Genomic DNA, 19,195 nt, shown 5'->3' with positions numbered 1-19,195 from the left:
GGAAGAGGAGAAGTTGCTAATATTGATGAAGTCTAATTCATCAGTTTGTTTACAGATCATATTTTTGGTGTATAAGAAATTTTGCCACAGTCTCTTGTGTTTTTGTTTTGTTTTGTTTGTTTTTATTTTTATAGTATTAGGCTTTACATTTAGGTCCATGATCCATTTTAAGGTAATTTTTATATATGGTGGCACGATATGGTCAGTTTAAATTTTTGTGTAATATACCCATTTCCATCATCATTTGTTTAAAAAGCTTGTTTCTGGAGGCTCGTGGGTGGCCTAGTCAGTTAAGTGTCAGACTCTTGATTTCCAGCTCAGGTCATGATCTCAGGGTCTTGAGTTTAACACCTCCCCTCCCTCTTATGGGCTCTGTGCTGGGTGTGGACCCTGCTTGAACTTATCTCCCTCTTCCTTTGACCCTCACCCCCACCTCTTAAAAAAAGGAAGCTTGTCTCTGTATGGAATTGCCCTAGCAATTGCAGTTGATCGTGTATTTCTTTTTTTTTTTTTTAAGTTTATTTATTTATTTTTAAAGAGGGGGATAGGGAAGGGGCAGAGGGAGAGGGAGAGAATCTCAAGCAGACTACCCCACAATGAAAACAGAGCCTGATCCCCTTTCCCATGACTGAGCCGAAATCAGGAATTGGACACTTAACCATCTGAACCACCCAGGCACCCCTTGAAGTTTTCCAATTTTCTTGCTCTTCTAAAAAACTGCTTTTGTTCCATCATTGTTTTTCAGTTTTATTGCATTGATTTCCATTGTCATCTTTATTATTTTCTTATTCTGCTTTCATGTGGTTTAATTTACACTTCTTTAAAAAAAAAAAGTCTTTTTTTTTTTTTTAAGATTTTATTTATTTATTCTTGAGAGACACAGAGAGAGAGAGAGAGAGAGGCAGAGACACAGGCAGAGGGAGGAGCAGGCTCCATGTAGGGAGCCTGACGTAGGACTCACTGGATCCCAGGTCTCCAGGATCACGCCCTGGGCTGAAGGTGGTGCTAAACCTCTGAGCCACCCAGGCTGCCCTAAAAAAAAAAGTCTAGAGGAAGCTAAGGTCATTGATTTGAGATCTTTCTTACTTTCTCATACAAGCTATTAGTGCAATGAATTTTCCTCTTAGTAAATGTTTTATTTGCATACCACAAATTCTGAAATGTGTTCTCTTTTTTATTCAGTTCAACGTACTTTCTGATTTCTTCTATATTCTGAGGATTGTTTTGGAGTATCATTAAGTTTTCAGATATTAGGAGATTTTCCACCTATTTTCTATTACCGAGTATATTTTGTCACTTGTGGCTTAATTCCATTGTGGTCAGAGAATGTTCTTTGGGTTACTTGAATCTTTTTACATTTATTACAGCTTATTTCATGATCCATAATATTGTTTTTTTTTTGGGGGGGGGTAAAAGTTTTGTATACACTTGAATATGTATTTTACTGTTTGGTAAGTGGAGTATTTTGTAAGTGTTGGTTAGATCAAGTTGGTTTATAGTATTAGTCTTCTATGTTTCTACTCATTTTAATTCTACTTGTTCTATCAATTGAGAATTATAGTTAATAGCCAATTATTTTGAATTTATGATTTTGAATTATTCATTTCTTCATAGTTCTAGGCGTTCTTTTTTTAAGGTGCATAAACATTTGGGATTGTTATTAGTTCTAGATGAATCAAGAACTTTACTGTTCTGAAAATGATCCTTTTAATCCTGATGATAATCTTTACTATAAAATTTACTTTTTCTGATATTAATATAACCAGCCTAGCTTTCTTTTGATTAGTGTATATATTGAATACCTTTTTCCATTCTTTATTTTTAACTTATCTATGTTCATTTAAAATACATTTCTTTTAAGTGGCATTTGCCTTTTAAAAAAAAAATCCAGCCTGATACTCTGCTCTTTTATTGGGGCATTTATTTATTTGGGGCGTATATGTAGGCTATTTACATTTAATGTGGTTATTGATGTGCCTGGGTTTAAATCTACCATCTTACCTTTTGATATCTACTTGTCCTATCTGTCCTCCCCCTCTTTAGCTTTCTTTTGGATTGAGTATTTTTTATATTTGCATTATAGTTTTGGCTTATTAAATTTAACTGTTTTATTTTATGTTTGCTCCAAGTCTTATAGAATATGTCTTTGTCAAAGTCCTTCTTCAAGTAATATACCATGCCTTTCTGTTATATAAGAATTTTGGGATCCCTGGGTGGCGCAGCGGTTTGGCGCCTGCCTTTGGCCCAGGGCGCGATCCTGGAGACCCGGGATCGAATCCCACATCGGGCTCCCGGTGCATGGAGCCTGCTTCTCCCTCTGCCTGAGTCTCTGCCTCTCTCTCTCTCTCTCTCTCTCTCTCTCTCTGTGACTATCATAAATAAATAAAAATTAAAAAAAAAATGCTATTAAAAAAAAAAAAAAGAATTTTCAACATTGCACTGTTTCTCTCTTCCCAGCATCTGTTCTATTGTTTCATACATTTAAGTTATAAACCCCACAGTGTTTGTACTGTTTTTCATTTAAACAGTCTATTATATTTTGAAGAGATTTAAATAATAAGGGAAGAGAGATTTTGTTTTTCTTAATATAATTACCATTTCTTTGGCTCTTTATTTTTTTGTGTTCATCCAGATTTCTGATTGATGTGTTTTCCTTCTACCTGGAGGACTTCTTTTTAACGTATCTTTTAATACTTGTCTGCTTGTGATGAATGCTTCCTGCTTTTGTGTGTCTGAAACTTTTACTTGACCTTTTTTCTTAAGATATTTTTTTTACTAGAAATAGAGTTCTAGGTTAAAGATGTTGTCCACTATCTTCTGGCTTGCGTTGTGTCTGATACATAATTTATTGTCCTTTTTTTCCTTCTCTGTATATAATGTGTCTTTTTTCCTTCTGGCTGCTTTTAAGATTCTTTTTGTCTCTGTCACTGATTTTAAGCTGTTTGGTTTTTATGTGTCTTGGTGTGGTTCTTTTCATCTTTTTTGTGCTTGGAATTATTTTTAGTTTCTTAGAACTTTGGTTTTATAGTTATTATCACATTTGGGAAAAATGTTTCATATTATTTTCTCAAGAGAATTTTCTGTATTCCCTCTTTCCCTTTTCTCCTTTACTTTTGGGGCTCCAATTACATGTATATTAGGCCTCTTGAAGTTCATAACTGTTCAATTTTTTCAGTCTTTTATCTTTTGTTTCATTTGAGGGTAGTCTGTTACATCTTCTCTTTTGGTAATCTTTGCTTCTGCAGTGTCTAATCCGCTGTTAATCCCATTTAGCATATTTTTGATCTCTGGCATTATGGCTTTCATCTCTATTAATTTGATAGTTATTTGTCAAACATTTACTTAATAAGTTCTTAATATGTTCCAGGTATCATATTTAACAATGTATTCTTTATTGATGATACACTTTTAATTAGAAAGCTGAGGGCCAAAGAATGATTGCAGAGGCACAAAAGATACTGGAGACGGTGAACATGTAAACGAAGATTTTCTTTTGAGGCATTGTCTGTAAAAGGGAACAGAGAAATGTGATGGTGCCAAGAAGGGTATAGTGATGTTGTCAGGTGAGTATTTTCATAAGATAAGAATATTTTACCATATATACATACATCTGTAATATGTATATATGTTGATCATGATGTTTTAGTAAAAAAGAAAAACAAATGATACATGGGAAAAACAGAGGGTAACTTTAGGAAATCTCCAAAAGAGAAGTTGAGATTCAGTGCTCAAGTAGAGAATATTGACTTTAGAATAGAGCACAGTTAAGTCATTTTCTGTCATAGAGGGAAAGCAGATTAGGTGGGTATAGTTGGGAGATAGGTTGGTAGATTTTCCAGTGACAGTTTGAAGCCTACTAAAGCTTTTAACTGCCCTTGCACATATTCAGTGTATGTTTGAAACAACAACTGGCCGTGTTCTAGGTGCTTCAGAGGTATAGCATTAAGTCATTTGGATGTTACCCCTATTCTAACTAAGATTGGTATTTTAAAAAACAATTAGGATAGTATGTGCCAATGCCTAGAATAGTTACTGGCGCATATAGCTGTTCAGTAAATGTTTGTTTACTGAATTTGGATATAAATACTCAAGTAATGTGGTTAGATTTTTGGTTTTTCTGAAATACATCAGTTAGCTACTTAGTGATCATTACTTTGATTGGGTTGCTTTTACAAGTTGGGTTTTGCTTTTTTATACCCCATCTCACTCTGACTTTCAGTGAATATACCTTTGTGTGTGAATATAGTTCATGGCTTTATACAAAGCTTTAATAGGTATTTATTCTCTGGGTGTGCCAACCATATGAACGAAGTCCACTGAGAGGACGGAGAAGGGAATAAATTTTGATACGTAGGGAATTTGGAGATGGCATCCTAAGATGATGATACCAACTGGGCTTAGAAGAACTATAAGATGCTAGAAGCACATGGGAAAATAAGGAGCACAATAGGAAGATTTCACACTCATTAGCAGATCTGAAAGATCAGTTCACATATGGCTTGTGGTGAGTGAGAAATTGAGTTTAGGAGTATGTTTGGAGAGCTGGTTTGGTGAATCCATGCCATTGACTTAAACATCCTTGATCTGTCCAATTTACAAACACCATCATACATACATACAAAGAAATAGATCCCACTATTCCATGTGATTCTCTAGCCAGTCCTCCTCCCTAGAGTTAAACTTCCTGAAAGAGTAGTTCCTCATTGCTCTTTGTTATTCTTTCCTCAGACACTCCTCAATCTAGTCTGGTTGATCTTGCTTTTTACCCCTGATACCTCACCATAAGGATTTTCATTATGACCACATTTTGTAAATCCAATTAATGTTTTTCATTTTTTATCTTCATTTGGCTTCTCATGAGCATTAAATACTATTTTAACCTATTTCTTCCTTGTCTTCCACTATACGTTGCTCATCCAGAGTTACTTTGCTTCTCTGACTTTTCCTTTTTCTCCTCTATCTTTGCCTCTACCAATGTAACTTTTCTAGGCATTGTGCTCAATGCTATAATAGAATACAAATGAAATGTGTTTTGCTTCAGTCTGCCCAACATTGGTTGTGGAAATAAAATAATACAAAAGAATGAAAAAATTACATATTACTGTTTATGTGGATGCGTAGTTATACATACCATGCTTAGACCTAGATTGTTTTGTCCTTTGTATCCTATTCCTCTTTACTTAATGTGTTCCACAAATTTTTATCTTAATAAAATTTTTTATCTTAATTCCAGATACATATATCCAGCTGCATAGTTGACAGTTCTTAGATGTTGAGTTTCAAGTCCTTTGAGACATCTTCCAGGGAAAATTTGTGATTCTCCCTGCTAGCTCCCAACCAAAAGCATGAGAAGACAAACATAATTGTCTTTTACTGTTCCCTGTCTTAGTGAAGCTAGGAAAACCTTGTTGGAATTATCTTTAGTACTTACCTCTCTTTCATACCCAATAAACTGTCACCAAGTCCTAATGATCTTACCTCCTTGAATGTGCTTTAATTCTATTCATTTTTCTCCGTCTTTATTCTCACTACTATGGTAAGTCAGTGATCTCCAAAGTGGAAAGCATATACTCCAGTGTTGTGTGTATTAGAGATTGAGGGTGGTGGTGGGGGAACAGGATGAAACTTTATTATTTTTCAGTTCTCAAATTCTCTATTTTTCAGTCTCAGAAAAAAAATCCAAGTAGTATTGCTTGTCTTGATCTGAGTGGCAGCTGGTCACATTTTATTTCTGAAGTATTGCAAGAGAAGGTTAGGTCTTCTCATTATGGAAAAGTTGATAGTTGATTGTTCTCATTGATTTGCTCTTACTGGCTCCAGCATATCACAGTTTTAAACGGGCTTGGTTAAGATGATTTGCAGATTATTTTAACTGGTTTTAATTCAGCTAATCTTCACTAAATGTGCAAATGGTTTAAAAGATAGACCTGCAGTGAAACTACCCAGTGGAAAATAACACTAAAATGCATTTCTAAGCAATCAAGAAAATGACAGAGCTGAGATTTTTCTTCTTCTGGTATGAGCTCTTTATCTGTCACTGTACAAAGTAGAAACAAGGATGCCCTAAGCTAAAAAAAAAAAAAGAAAATATCCAGATTATCAACAGTAGTTTGAATGTGCATATATGTCATTAGCCTTGCTTTTAGTGTATAATGTACCTCGAGATACTAACAAAATTATGAGGGCATCATGATTCATAGTCACTGGTATTTTGAGTTGTGTGATAATTCAATTCAGTCCTTTAACATTTAAGTTTAGTAAGTTGTATTAAAAACCTATTTTGAGATTTCTCCCAGTGTTCTATATCTTTGTCCAAAAACTTGGTCTTTCTGCTCTAGTGAAAAATGAGTAAAATCTAGTAAAGAGAGAATATATTAAAATGCATTTCTTTGTCTGGAACCACTTTTGAGGCAGTTTTAGAAAACGTAGCTGAAGATTCAAGAAACAAATACTAGAATAAATCATTCATTGTATAAAATTAGCTATATAGAGGTCGATGAAAGTGCAGGTGCTTCTAATAATCTCAATTTGTGATTTTTGTTAGATTCTTTTCCAGTTATAAAACATTTGAAGAGCTACTACTTTGTGCATCTCTCAAAGAAAGATAAAGATAACAGAGACAATATAAACTCTCAAGTATAATGTAAATAATTTATCCTCCACCCTCCTCTTTTTCCCATGGAGAATCTACATAGTAATAGTACTCTTGAATCTTTTTTACAGTAATATAGAAGTTCATATCTTTTTTAAAGATTTTATTTATTTATTTGAGAGAGGGGACATGCCCATGCGCACTCACACACCCATGAGTCAGGGAGTGGGGGGGAGGGGCAGAGGGAAGAGAGAGGAAGAGGGAAAGAATCTCAAGCAGAGCTCCATCCCAGAACTCTGAGATCATGACCTGAGCTGAAATCAAGAGTCAAATGCTCAAACAAGTGAGCTACCCAAATGTTCCAGAAGTTCAGATTTTTTACACTAACATAGAAGCACTGGTTGCTTTGTGACATGTTACCTTATGTGAAAATGAGTTAAACCTTCCCCTTAACCCCCCTTCCTCTCTGTCCCTCCCACAAGTCCCCAGTTTTACTAAATAGATGTGGTTGTGTGTATATATATATAAAGATTCTTTAATGTAATCTCTAAAGTCTGCATGCTATAGGATCTAGCCTTTTTAGTCTTGAGTCTCATTTCTCACTACCCTTCCTCCTGTACCTTTTCCTCTCATGGACTGCCTTTCGGTCCTTTATATACTAGTTGTGCTCCTATCTTTTCTGGCTTTACACGTGCTGTTCTCTGTACCCTGAACACTTTCCCAGTTTACTTCCTACCTACACTTCAGGTCTTAACATGAATGGTACTTGCTCAGGGAAGCCTTTGTTCATCTTCCTGGCTAGATCTGTCTGTCTCTCCCTCTCTTGCTCTAAACTCACACATTCACTCACATGCTCACGTACACACAATTATAAGCTCTTATATAATATACTGTATGTATTGCCTTTCATTGTGTACTTACCACAATTACCATTTTACCTTTATGTGCATGAATAGTTGCAGAGATAGTCATTGACATTATTCAGATGAGTGTTAAGTTCCATGAGTTACAAGGCCCTTGTCTGTTTTTGCTTATTATTCTTTTTTTCCAGTTCTTAGATATATGAATGGATAACATGTAAAGAGTTTGAGTTTCATCCCTAGGAAAAACAAAAAGAGCCATTGAAGGCTTTATGAAAAAAGAGTAGTGGTAACTCATACTAGGATTTGGGCTTTAGAAAGATTAATTAGAGGCTATGGTTGAGTGAAGGAGAAAGATTAGAGCCAGAAAGACACACCCACTAGATGGCCTATGTAGATTTAAAAAAATGAGGATGGGGTGCCTGGGTGGCTTTGGCTTGGGTCATGGTCCCAGGATCCTGGGATCCAGCCCCATCGCTGGCTTCCTGCTCATTGGGGAATCTGCTTCTCCCTCTCCCTCTGCCCTGCTTGTGCTCTCTTTCTCTCAATTAAATAAATAAAATCTTTTTTTTTTTTTTTTTTTTTTTTTAATGTGAGGACCAGAAAAGTCTTTGCAGTGTAGGTGGAAAGGAGATGGTGTTGCATTAGTAGATGTTTTGGAGACAGATCCACTAGCATTTGGAGACCAGCAAACTGACTTTTGTCAGAAGTGTGAGGAAAAGGGGTCTGAGATTAATTGAAAGTTTGGGCTATTAACTTTTAGGCCATTTACCACTAAATGAATATAAAATAATTAGCAATTCAAGGAAGTAGAAGATTATTTGCATCTTTAACACATTTCACAGGCATGAGCTTGGCCACTGCTCTATTTGCAGTTTTTTAAATAGTTTGATTGAAATACAATCCACATACTTGCCTCCCACCCATTTAAAGTGTACAATTACATGGTTTTGAGTATATTTATAGGTATGTGAACTATCACAACAGTGAATTTTAGCGTATTTTCATCACCTCAAAGAGAAACTCCCTCTTCTTCTATTACCCACTGTCCCTCTGTCTCCCTCCCAGCCCTATGAAACCACTGTTCTTTGTTTCTGTAGATTTCCTTTTTCTGGACCTTTTGCAAAAATGGAATCTTAACCATAAATGGCCTTTTGCACCTGGATTCTTTCACTTAGCCCAATGTTTTCAAGGTTATCCCACATTGTAGCATGCATTAGCACTTCATTTCTTTTTTTTTTTTTTGTGGCCAAATACTTTTCCATGTATGGTTATATATCACGTTTTGTTTATACATTCATCAGCTGATGAACATTTGAGTTGTTTTGAGCTTTGGGCTATTGTGAATAATGCTGCTGTAAACATTTGTGTACAAATTTTTGTGTGGACATAATGTTTTCTTTTCATTTGGCTATATAGCTAGGAGTAGAATTACGAGGTCATACAGTAACTATATGTTTAACTATTTGAGGGACTTCCAGAATGTTTTCCAAAGCTAGCTGCACCACTTTATATTCCCACTAGGCTTTCATTTTCTCTTCATCCTTGTCAATACTTGCTGTTATCTGTGTTTTTGATCCTAATCATCCTAGTAGGTGTGAAATGATATCTCATTATGGGTTTGATTTGCATTTTCCCTGTGACAAATGATATCAAACAACATCTTTTCATGTGCTTATTGACCATTTGTAAATCTTCCTTGTAGAAATGCCTATTCAAATCCTTTGCTTATTTTTTACTGGGTTGTCTTTTTATCATTGAGTCGTAAGAGCTCTTTATATATTGTAGTAAGTAGTCTCTTATCAGATATATGATTTGCAGATATTTTCTCCCATTCTGTGGGTTGTCTTTTCACTTTCTCAGTGGTGTCCTTTCAAGCACAGAAGTTCTTAATTTTGCTGAAGTCCATTTTATCTGTTTGTTTCTTTTGTGTTTTATGCTTTTGGTATCATAAGTATAAGTTCTTTGCCAAGTCATTAAGGTTTGACTCTAAGTTTTCTTCTAAGAGTTTTTTGAAGTTTTATCTCTTACATTTAGGTCTTTGACCCATTTTGAGTTATTTTTTTAGTACTGTCTGAGGTAAGCATCCAACTTCATTCTTTTACATATGGCTATTCAGTTGTCCCAGCACCATTTGTTGGATGCTCTTCTCATACTTGATGAAAATCAATTGACCACAGATGTAGGTTTACAGTGTTTTTTTTTTTTTTTTTTTTGTTATCAGCAAAACTGTATATTTAAAAATTCATAGTATGTGGATTTCTCTTTCACAGATAATTCTATCATTAAAGTAAGATTGTGCTTATTTTTAAGTGGGTTTTTAGGGATGTTTGTGTAATTTTAATACTACATTGTGTACTACAGACTTAACCTAGAAAAATGCACAATTTGCACATGTATGAAACAGGTGTTGTGATCATGAAAGTTGACTTTGGAAAGCCATGTTTGTTTCACTGACAGTGACATTTGGGCTTGCTTTTTTACTAGTGCTTCCTGAGTGCTAGACACTGTACCAGTGCATGGCATACAAAGAAGTACATGACAATCTTTTCCTCAATTTGCTAATTATAAGATATTGGGAGTGGAAAAAGGAAGGTAGTAAAATGACATGTGAATACCATGTGAGGTTTTTAGTTCATGAAAGTGGTATCTTTGAGTCTATATAGGCTGCACAGCTATTTTCTAGTGTAGGTTTTTATTTTGATTGATTGATTGATTCATTCATTCATTCGTTCATTTTAGAGAGAGCATGCCGGCAAGCTGAGTGGGGATAGGCAGGCAGAGGAGAGGAAGAGAGGAAGAGAGAGAATCTTTTTTTTTTTTTTTAAGATTTATTTATTTATTCATTCAGAGAGAGCGAAGAGAGAGGCAGAGACACAGGCAGAGGGAGAAGCAGGCTCCATGCAGGAAGCCTGATGTGGGACTCGACCCCAGGTCCCCAGGATCACACCCCGAGCTGCAGGCAGTGCTAAACCGCTGCGCCACCGGGGCTGCCCAGAAGAGAGAGAATCTTAAACAAGCTCCATGCCCAGAGCAGAGCCTAACACAGAGCTCTATCTGATGACCCTGAGATCATGACCTGAGCCAAAATCAAGAGTTAGACACTTAATCAACTGAGCCACCCAGGCACTATTCATTCATTCATTCATTTTTATTTATTTATTTTTAGTTTTCTTAAGACCAAGAGTTTTCTTTTTTTTTTTTTTTTTAAAGAGTTTTCTTAAGACCAACATTTTCTTAAGACCAAGAATCTTAAATTGAAATCATTTGCTTTCCCAGGGCTCTAAATTAGGATAAGAGTACCATGGGTGCTGCTGAAAGAAATGAATAATAAAGAGGAACTATTAGGTAGCTTGATGCTTTTTTTTTTTTTTTTTTAAGATTTTATTTATTCATGAGAGACAGAGAAAGAGATAGAGAGGCAGAGACACAGGCAGTGGGAGAAGCAGGCTCCATGCAGGAAGCCTGACGTGGGACTCGATCCCGGGTCTCTGGGATCCTGCCCTGGGCTGAAGGCAGCACTAAACTGCTGAGCCACCGGGGCTACCCGCTTGATGCTTTTTGTAATGAGCTTTGGGAAAGTTTATTGTTGACCACATGATTACTGAGGCTGAGCAAATGTGATTGTGAAATTCTTCCATTGTTTTTTCTTTTATGTGTTCTTAGGAACTCAACAGGATCTTTCATTGAATTAGCTGGAATTGAATAGTTTAATTTAAAGCATATGTCACTAATGAACGTTTCTCTTAATGCCACTGTATAATTTTATGTCCCTTTTTCTTAGGAATCTCAGCAGTCCAGTTTTGGCCCTGGAGAACAAAGTGAGTATTACTTTTCCTCTTGGTTTTCAAGTTAAGCTTTTTATTGAGCATTTATTTCTCAGGCTCACATGATATATTGCTTTCATAATTCCTTCACTTACCTTATCCCAGTTTTTAGTATCTGTTGATTAGTAATGAGTTAAACCAAATCTTGATATACTTAAAAAATGAAGAGTTACAGATCATTAGCAATCAAAATTAACTATTTTTATTAAATATTTGAAGTAATAGTTCAGAATTCATAAATTCAGTTTGATGGGCCCCTCTTAAACCCAAGAGCCATTCTTCTGTCTTCCTGTCTCCTTTGTGAAGAGTTGGTTCTTTGAGAGTTAAACTAATAAGCAAGAAGGGGTTGTAGCTTTCCGTAGCTCTTCTCTTCCTATGTCTGTATTTATTCCTTTTTCCCAGGCCTTTCGATCTGGGAAGAAAGTCCACTGTCCATCTTCTGTCTTTTGGTTTCTGAGAAGAACTTAAGGAAACTATAGCCTTAGAGAATTTAAGTGTGGTCTCAACAGACACCAGAGACTAGGGGGTAAGGTCAGGAACCTTGCAGGTGTCTAGGCTTCCCCCATATAGCTCTGTAACAAAATAAATGGTCTTTTTGCCAAGAGTAGTAACTTCTTTAATAAGGTAGATTTACACTGGTTCTGCCTTAAAGCTATAGTTGTAGGAAAAAGTGACCTGCCATTATTGGTATGTAGAAAATAGCTATAAGCTAGAAAGTATACATTTTCTCTCTTAAAATGTTTTAAGAATGTCTCATTTTTAGTTCTGTCCTCCTCTCCCCATAACTAATAGTAAATGGGATCATAAACTGCCCTTACTGTTTATTGCTGTGTTTTCCACTTTATTTTATTTTTTAAGATTTTATTTATTTATTCATGGGAGACACAGAGAGAGAGAGAAGCAGAGGTACAACCAGAGGGAGAAGCAGGCTTGCAAGGAACCTCATGTGGGACTCGATCCCAGGACCCCAGGGTTACACCCTGAGCTGAAGGCAGGTGCTCAACCACTAAGCCACCCAGGCATCCTTCACTTAATTTATTTTAGAGCTGTGTCTGTATCAGTATAAAAATTCTGGTTCATTCTTTTTAACATGAAAGTTGTGTTATATTATATGAATGTACCATAATTTTAGTACCTCCTGATAGACATTTGTTTCCAGTTTTTGCTGTTACAAACCATACTGTGATAAACGTCTCTGTGTGTGTGTGTGTTTATGTATTTTTCCAGAAACTCCTGTAAGGTAAACATTTTTTTTTCATCATAATTGCTTACATCAGTGTATACGTGCATTTCCAGTATCAGTAGGATAATATTACCAGATTGCCTGCCAAAAAGATCGTATGAATGTATAGTCCTACAAACAGCTTCTGAGCATGCCTGTTTCTACCCATATCTCATATTTATTGGACTTTGTAGTGTTGCCAATTTGGTGGAGGGAAGAATTCTGACTCATTGTTTTGATTTACATTTCTTCCAGGGTATATTGCTACATATTTTATAATCTATATAGCCATATTGTAGTTGTTAATTTTTGCATTCTTTTTGTTCTAGAAAGATACAATCCTTCTAAAACTTCAAATGGACACCAGTCTAAATCGTAAGTTTATTGCTTAATAAGTTTGTTTTGCTAAAAGTCTATCTGTAATGTGTACATATTAGCACCACACTTAAATATGTGTACTTAATCTTTTAAGGAAGGGGCAGGCAAACTTTTATGTAAAGGGCCAGATAATGAACTATTTTAGGCTTTAGGGGCTTAGATGGTTTTTTTCCCAGCTAGTCAGCTCTGCCATGGTAGTATGAAAGCAAATATAGGCCGTGGGTGTGGTTATGTTCCCATAAAACTTCTTTATGAACAGATAGTAGTCTATATTTGACTTGGAGGCCATAGTTTGCCTATACTTCCTCTGAGATTATAGTTTTTTCTCATCTCTTAGAGATGTATTTGTGTTTGCAGGTAGGTTGGTAGTTTGTTTTTAATAAAGACCCAAAAATACAGGATTCTTCTTAGTACGCCCTCCATTTAACTGCTGTATATAGTATTTTAAGTCAGCATAGCATAATTGTACCCTCTTTAAGTTTTCCTCCTTCTGTAAGTGGAACAGGGCGGGAATATATATCAAAATGTAATTAGGCTAATATATTGGACAATAATAAATTCCAGCTTATGGGATGAGCTCCTCAGTTCCTGAGACCACATGTTGACTCGCTTGATTAAAATAAAAATTCTGAAGAAATTGTGGTCACAGTGCTAGCTTCTCAGCTCTAACCCACAATCTGTACTGATAACCTCTTCTGCTGAACAGAGGGAGAACTGCGTGAGAATGACCTTATGTGAATGCAAGAAGTCCCTCTCACTGCTGAAGAATTAAAATTATATTCATATTTATCATATTTATCCATATGCAAAGAACTGGTAAAAGCCTACCATATATGTGCGAATCACTTTGGTTTGCTGAGGAAACAAAAGCATGCAGGACCTTGAACAGTCTGGTAAAAACTTTGACATATCCACATGTGTGAACAGGTTCATTGAGCTGCCATTATTAAATCACAAGGGCTGAGAGAATTCAGAGTAAGTACATTTCCTTACAGGATATCAGTCATAGAGATGCACTAAGCCCTGTCCAAAAGAAAACTCTTTTTTTTCTGTCCCACTTAATTGGGCCAGCCTTAAAACACTTTTCATAATTCTGTAAACATCTGGTTACTTTGTTTCAAGGTGATCTTTTAGGGGATAATCTGACTTTGGGGTCAGATTTAGAAATTGAGGTTAAGCTTTGAGGGGAAACTATTAGTAGTTATTGGAGTGAAAGAAGATTTCCTTTCCACTGATTGGAGACTGTCATGAAATTTTAAGAAGAAAGGTAATGGAACTACTAGTAATGAGAAATTAAACATTTTTCTAGTGGTTTTTCTATTAATTTTTGCTCTTCTGTAAAAAGGCAAGGAGTGTTTTGTGGGTCATTACTCAGGTTCTCTATTTTAATGTTGATTTTATGGCCTTAAGGAAAATTTAAATCTGTAATTTTACTTTGAAAAATGAACTTCAGAAACTATCAGTTTATGGTATTTATTTGTGTTTTTTTTTAATTGATTTGAACTTTGATCACGGAAGATGAGGCTGGAGCTTATTTTTCTTTTTAAAGATTTTATTTATTTATGAGAGAGAGAGAGGCAGAGACACAGGCAGAGGGAAAAGCAGGCTCCATGTAGAGAGCCTGATGTGGGACCTGATCCCGGGACTCCAGGATCAACGCCCTGGGCCTAAGGCAGGCACTAAACCTACTTAAGCCACTCAGGGATACCCTCATTTCTATTTTATATAAGGTTCTTACTCCAAATTATTACTTCTCCAGAGGGCAGTCATCTTTCAAAGCAAGGCATTTAGGAACCAGTGCTTTGACTTTGTGTTCTGGTTTTCACAACCACTTAGTTGTATGAATCTCTTTGTGGAGCATGAGGAACAGTGAAAGAGAATTGCTGAAACTTTCATTTTATCTTCCTTCTTTTTAGGAGTTTTATCTCTCTAGGGGACTGTTGGGTATGAGTATGGTAATTTGTTTTACTATGAATGAATGGGTATGGATACAATTAGAGAAAAATAGAGATAACTGAGTATAAGAGTTTGTAGAAGGTGACTTATTTAAATTAGAAAAGATGGTTACATGTTTAACTTACGGAAAAGTGAGAGCTTATGAAATGTTCACTTCCTCCTTTCTCAGTTTTTACTCTGGATGTGAAGCACACCAGACAGAGTAAGACGTACTGGTTCTTTTCCTTGTTTTTTAATTAAATCTTTGGCTGCCACCATGATTATTTCTAGAATGATTAGTAAATATTTAATACTGTGGTGTGCCATGATAAACTGTTACAAAAATACTAATTCTTTCTGCCTTTTCCCTCTAGTATGTTAAAAGATGACTTAAAACTAAGCAGCAGTGAAGACAGCGATGGGGAGCAGGTGTGTCTACTGCTTTATGAGTTTGCCAGTATCATACAGTATTGATTTGCATTGTATTTTTTAAGAATTATAATTGAATGATACATTTATGATTCATTTATTTAAAATGAATTACTTAAATTAAGTTCCTTAACTTATGACAGTGAAATGTTGTCATGTTCTGGTCTGTCTTTAAACCTGCTTTTTTTTTTTTTTTAAACTGGCTTTTCCTTACTACTTATGGATCAGAGTGTACTCCTGAAGTATAAGATTGTTGCCAAGAAGAACTATTAACAAAGCTTTTCATCTTAGCCTGGAAGTTAGTTATTCTTTACGTAAAAACGGTGTGTCCTAAGTGTTAGGTAAACTAACACTTGATTGATGTATACATTAGAGCTGCTAGTGTTCCTTTTAGGGGTTCATATATTGTTCACATTAAGCAGATAGAGTCCTACTTATTCGTTCACAGATTTCCTCTCGTGTTTTATTTTTAGGATTGTGATAAGACAATGCCAAGGAGTACACCAGGAAGGTATGCATCCTTTTATTTTTAGTTTTCTTTGGAGCATTGTAGTAATATAATAACCTTATAAAGTAAATATGGTTGGAATGGCGATTGTAAAATCTTGTAAATTAATTAAAAATCATTGAATTGTACACTTAACATGGGTGAATTCTGTGGTATGTATATTATACCTCAGGAGAACTGTTTTTAAAAGATAAGTGCTAATGGCTGAGCAGCATATTAGAAACTTTTTAAGGAAGCATTTTACTTATAAATGGAAGTTCTGGATTCATAGAGCTGTAATAGCGTAACAAACCATAAATATTTTAAGTGGATTGTCAGATTTGGATGTTTTCCTGCTATCGCTGTAAAACAACTTTGGTCATTTATATGTTTTATGTCTTTTTAGTAACTCTGAACCTTCACACCATAATAGTGAAGGAGCTGATAACTCCAGGGATGATTCTAGCAGCCACAGTGGATCTGAAAGCAGCTCTGGATCTGACTCAGAGAGTGAAAGTAGCTCCAGTGACAGTGAGGCAAATGAACCATCCCAGAGTGCATCTCCTGAGGTGAGAGGGAGGCAGGGGTACCTTCCATAGGCCTCTCACAGCCCCTGCTGATGGCCAGTTAAGACCTGATTAGGAAACAAGGTTAAGAAATTGAACTGTGTGTCTTGGAGAAAACTTAGGTACTTCAGTTTCCTTGTTATTTGAGCACATGTTCAGTCTACATTAGGAATTAGTTGAGGTCATATTTCAGGTCCCTAAAATACTGGATTTCTTTAGTCTGTGCTTCTTTTTCTGTCTCAGCATGGTAATTTATATTATGTAGTTACTTTGGTAAAAAGGAGTATTAAATTATACAGTTTTACTGTAGGTTGATAAAATATGGTTAAAAATCTCTTATCAGTACCTAAATCATTTGTTTACTTTCTGGAATTAAGTATACCCCCATTGTCATTTACCCCCATTTACCTTTCAAGCTGGGTTCCTGACAGGAATCTTTAATGTTTGAAGGCCATATGTAACATCAAGCTTAACTTCTTATTCAAGTGATGAGAGCTCTGATGGTCAATATTCAGCCCTTTGCTTTAGTTCAGTCAGAAGTGGGAACAACAAATGCCTTTATGGCCTTAGACATTGTGCTTTTTTTCTCTTCCTTGAGATTGTTAAGGAGGGAGAAAGCTTCAGTATTGAAAAAAAACATATTTATTTCTCTCTTTTTCAGCCTGAACCACCACCAACAAACAAATGGCAACTTGATAATTGGTTAAATAAAGTGAACCCACATAAAGTGTCACCAGCTTCTTCTGTGGACAGTAACATCCCGTCATCTCAAGGCTATAAAAAGGAAGGCCGAGAACAGGGCACTGGGAATAGCTATACTGATCCAGGCGGACCTAAAGAAACAAGTTCTGCTACTCCTGGACGAGACTCCAAAACTGTACAAAAGGGATCAGAAAGTGGGCGCGGGAGGCAGAAGTCCCCTGCACAGAGTGACAGCACAACACAGAGGAGAACTGTAGGCAAAAAACAACCCAAAAAGGCTGAGAAGGCAGCCACTGAAGAGCCCCGGGGAGGCCTGAAGATAGAAAGCGAAACCCCCGTAGACATGGCTACCAGCATGCCTTCCAGCAGACACAAAGCAGCCACCAAAGGCTCAAGGAAACCCAATATCAAAAAGGAGTCCAAATCTTCCCCTCGACCATCTGCAGAGAAGAAGAAATACAAGTCAACGAGTAAATCTTCCCAGAAATCAAGGGAAATCATAGAAACAGATACCTCATCCTCAGATTCGGATGAAAGCGAGAGCCTTCCTCCTTCCTCACAAACTCCTAAGTACCCTGAGAGTAACAGGACTCCCGTGAAACCCTCCTCAGTGGAGGAAGAAGATAGCTTTTTTCGGCAACGAATGTTCTCTCCTATGGAAGAGAAGGAACTTCTTTCACCCCTCAGTGAGCCTGATGACAGGTATCCACTTATTGTGAAGATTGACCTGAATCTTTTGACCAGAATACCAGGAAAGCCTTACAAAGAAACAGAGCCACCCAAGGGGGAAAAGAAAAATGTGCCAGAAAAGCACACAAGAGAGGCTCAGAAACAAGCCTCAGAAAAAGTTTCCAACAAAGGCAAGAGGAAACATAAGGTTTGTAAAGGGTTTTTGTTGTGTTGTTTTTAAACATCAGAATCTGAAATGCAATGGAAATCTCAGTAAGCCAGAAAATACCTGATTGAGTCATAGCTATGAGAGAAAATAGAGGGTGAGCCTAAGACTCAGGGGAGGCTACAGACAGAACAGTCTCTTACGGAGCCCTGAGCCTCTACCTGTCTCCTTTACTGTCTAATCCAATAAGAAATGAGCCAGTGCTTCTCTTCAGTGTATGTGTGCTGGCCAGGGTGGAGGTGAGGGTGAAGCAGGGATTGCAAAGTGGCCTTCACAACACTCTTAACATTTTGATTTTAAATGTCTTTAGTTGAGGGGCATCTGGGTATCTCAGTCGGTTAAGTATCTGTCTTTGGCTTAGGTCATGATCTCAGGGTCCTGGTCAGGAGCCCCTGCGTTGGGCTCCCTGCTCAGCGGGAGCCTGCTTCTCCCTCTCCCCTCTGCTCCTGCTCTCTCACTCTCTCAAATAAAAAGTCTTTAAAAAACCCAAAACAAAACAAAGCAAACAAACAAACAAAAAAACCCAAAACACTGGGCTATATATTTTCCAGGTTGTCACAGTTTTTAATACTCTCTTCTCTTTTATACCCCAGGCCAAGTCACACTTTTTAAATTACTAATTGCAGCTTCAAAATTGACACCAATTTTGACACATCCTTAAGAACTTCACTAGTCCTCTGTACATATCTTTTTTCCCTTTTTGAAAACCGATGTCTACAAGTTCAGAACTAAACACGTTTGCTCACACACGGCCAGCACTTGTCCTTAAATTCTTCTGGAATGATTTGAGTTGAGAGGTGAAGCTTGGTGTATATTTAAGATCAGCCTTTTTAAAGACTTAGGAGATGGGAAGACTCACACATGTCTCTGTTGGGAGGACAATGGACAGAGGATGAAAAGATCTGAATAACTCACATGTGTAGATGGAGATTCTTTGGGGAAAACACCATGATCTTTCAGCTCTAGTAAGAATTTTTTAGAGGAAATTTTAATGATTTGTATTGAAGAATAGTATGATTTCTCCTGGTGAATATGACTGTGTAATACCAAGGTAGTGAGCACGTGGACTCAGAGCAAAACCTCAATCCCAAATGACCTTGAAGATCTCATAGTAGAGGATAGGAAGGATAAAATATTTTCTTAAAAGGAAGTGAGGAGGAGATTTTTCCTCCTCTTCTTAAGACCACAGTGCAGTGTGTGCAGACAATGATGTATATTTGACAAACTAGAATAACCTTTTTTTTTACTTAAAAAATTGGAAGATTTTTAAAAATTTGAATTTCAAGAAAACTGAAGCTTACT

At 36.5% G+C, this 19,195-nt stretch overlaps 1 protein-coding gene and 1 long non-coding RNA gene across 5 annotated transcripts in view; one reads left to right on the top strand and one right to left on the bottom strand.

Moving 5' to 3' along the window:
* Positions 1-19,195, top strand: part of AFF4 (ALF transcription elongation factor 4) — a 93,188-nt gene that overhangs the window by 53,569 nt on the left and 20,424 nt on the right. For all 4 annotated transcript variants that reach the window (XM_049116065.1, XM_025433164.3, XM_025433163.3 and 1 more), the window contains 6 exons: positions 11,237-11,273; positions 12,831-12,876; positions 15,189-15,243; positions 15,717-15,754; positions 16,137-16,299; positions 16,958-17,875. In XM_049116065.1, coding sequence (XP_048972022.1) covers positions 11,237-11,273; positions 12,831-12,876; positions 15,189-15,243; positions 15,717-15,754; positions 16,137-16,299; positions 16,958-17,875 — 1,257 coding nt within the window. The remainder of the gene's footprint in view (positions 1-11,236; positions 11,274-12,830; positions 12,877-15,188; positions 15,244-15,716; positions 15,755-16,136; positions 16,300-16,957; positions 17,876-19,195) is intronic.
* LOC112650449 (uncharacterized) lies at positions 3,206-13,809 on the bottom strand. The gene is made up of 3 exons (XR_003130183.3): positions 13,708-13,809; positions 7,514-7,691; positions 3,206-6,068 (listed from the first exon to the last, which is right to left on the bottom strand). It is a non-coding gene; the product is annotated as an uncharacterized LOC112650449 (long non-coding RNA).

Source organism: Canis lupus, chromosome 11 (genome assembly GCF_003254725.2).
Source record: "Canis lupus dingo isolate Sandy chromosome 11, ASM325472v2, whole genome shotgun sequence".
Taxonomy (NCBI): Eukaryota; Metazoa; Chordata; class Mammalia; order Carnivora; family Canidae; genus Canis; species Canis lupus.
Note: the sequence above shows the minus strand (reverse complement) of the source record. Positions and strands in the feature narration are given on the sequence as shown.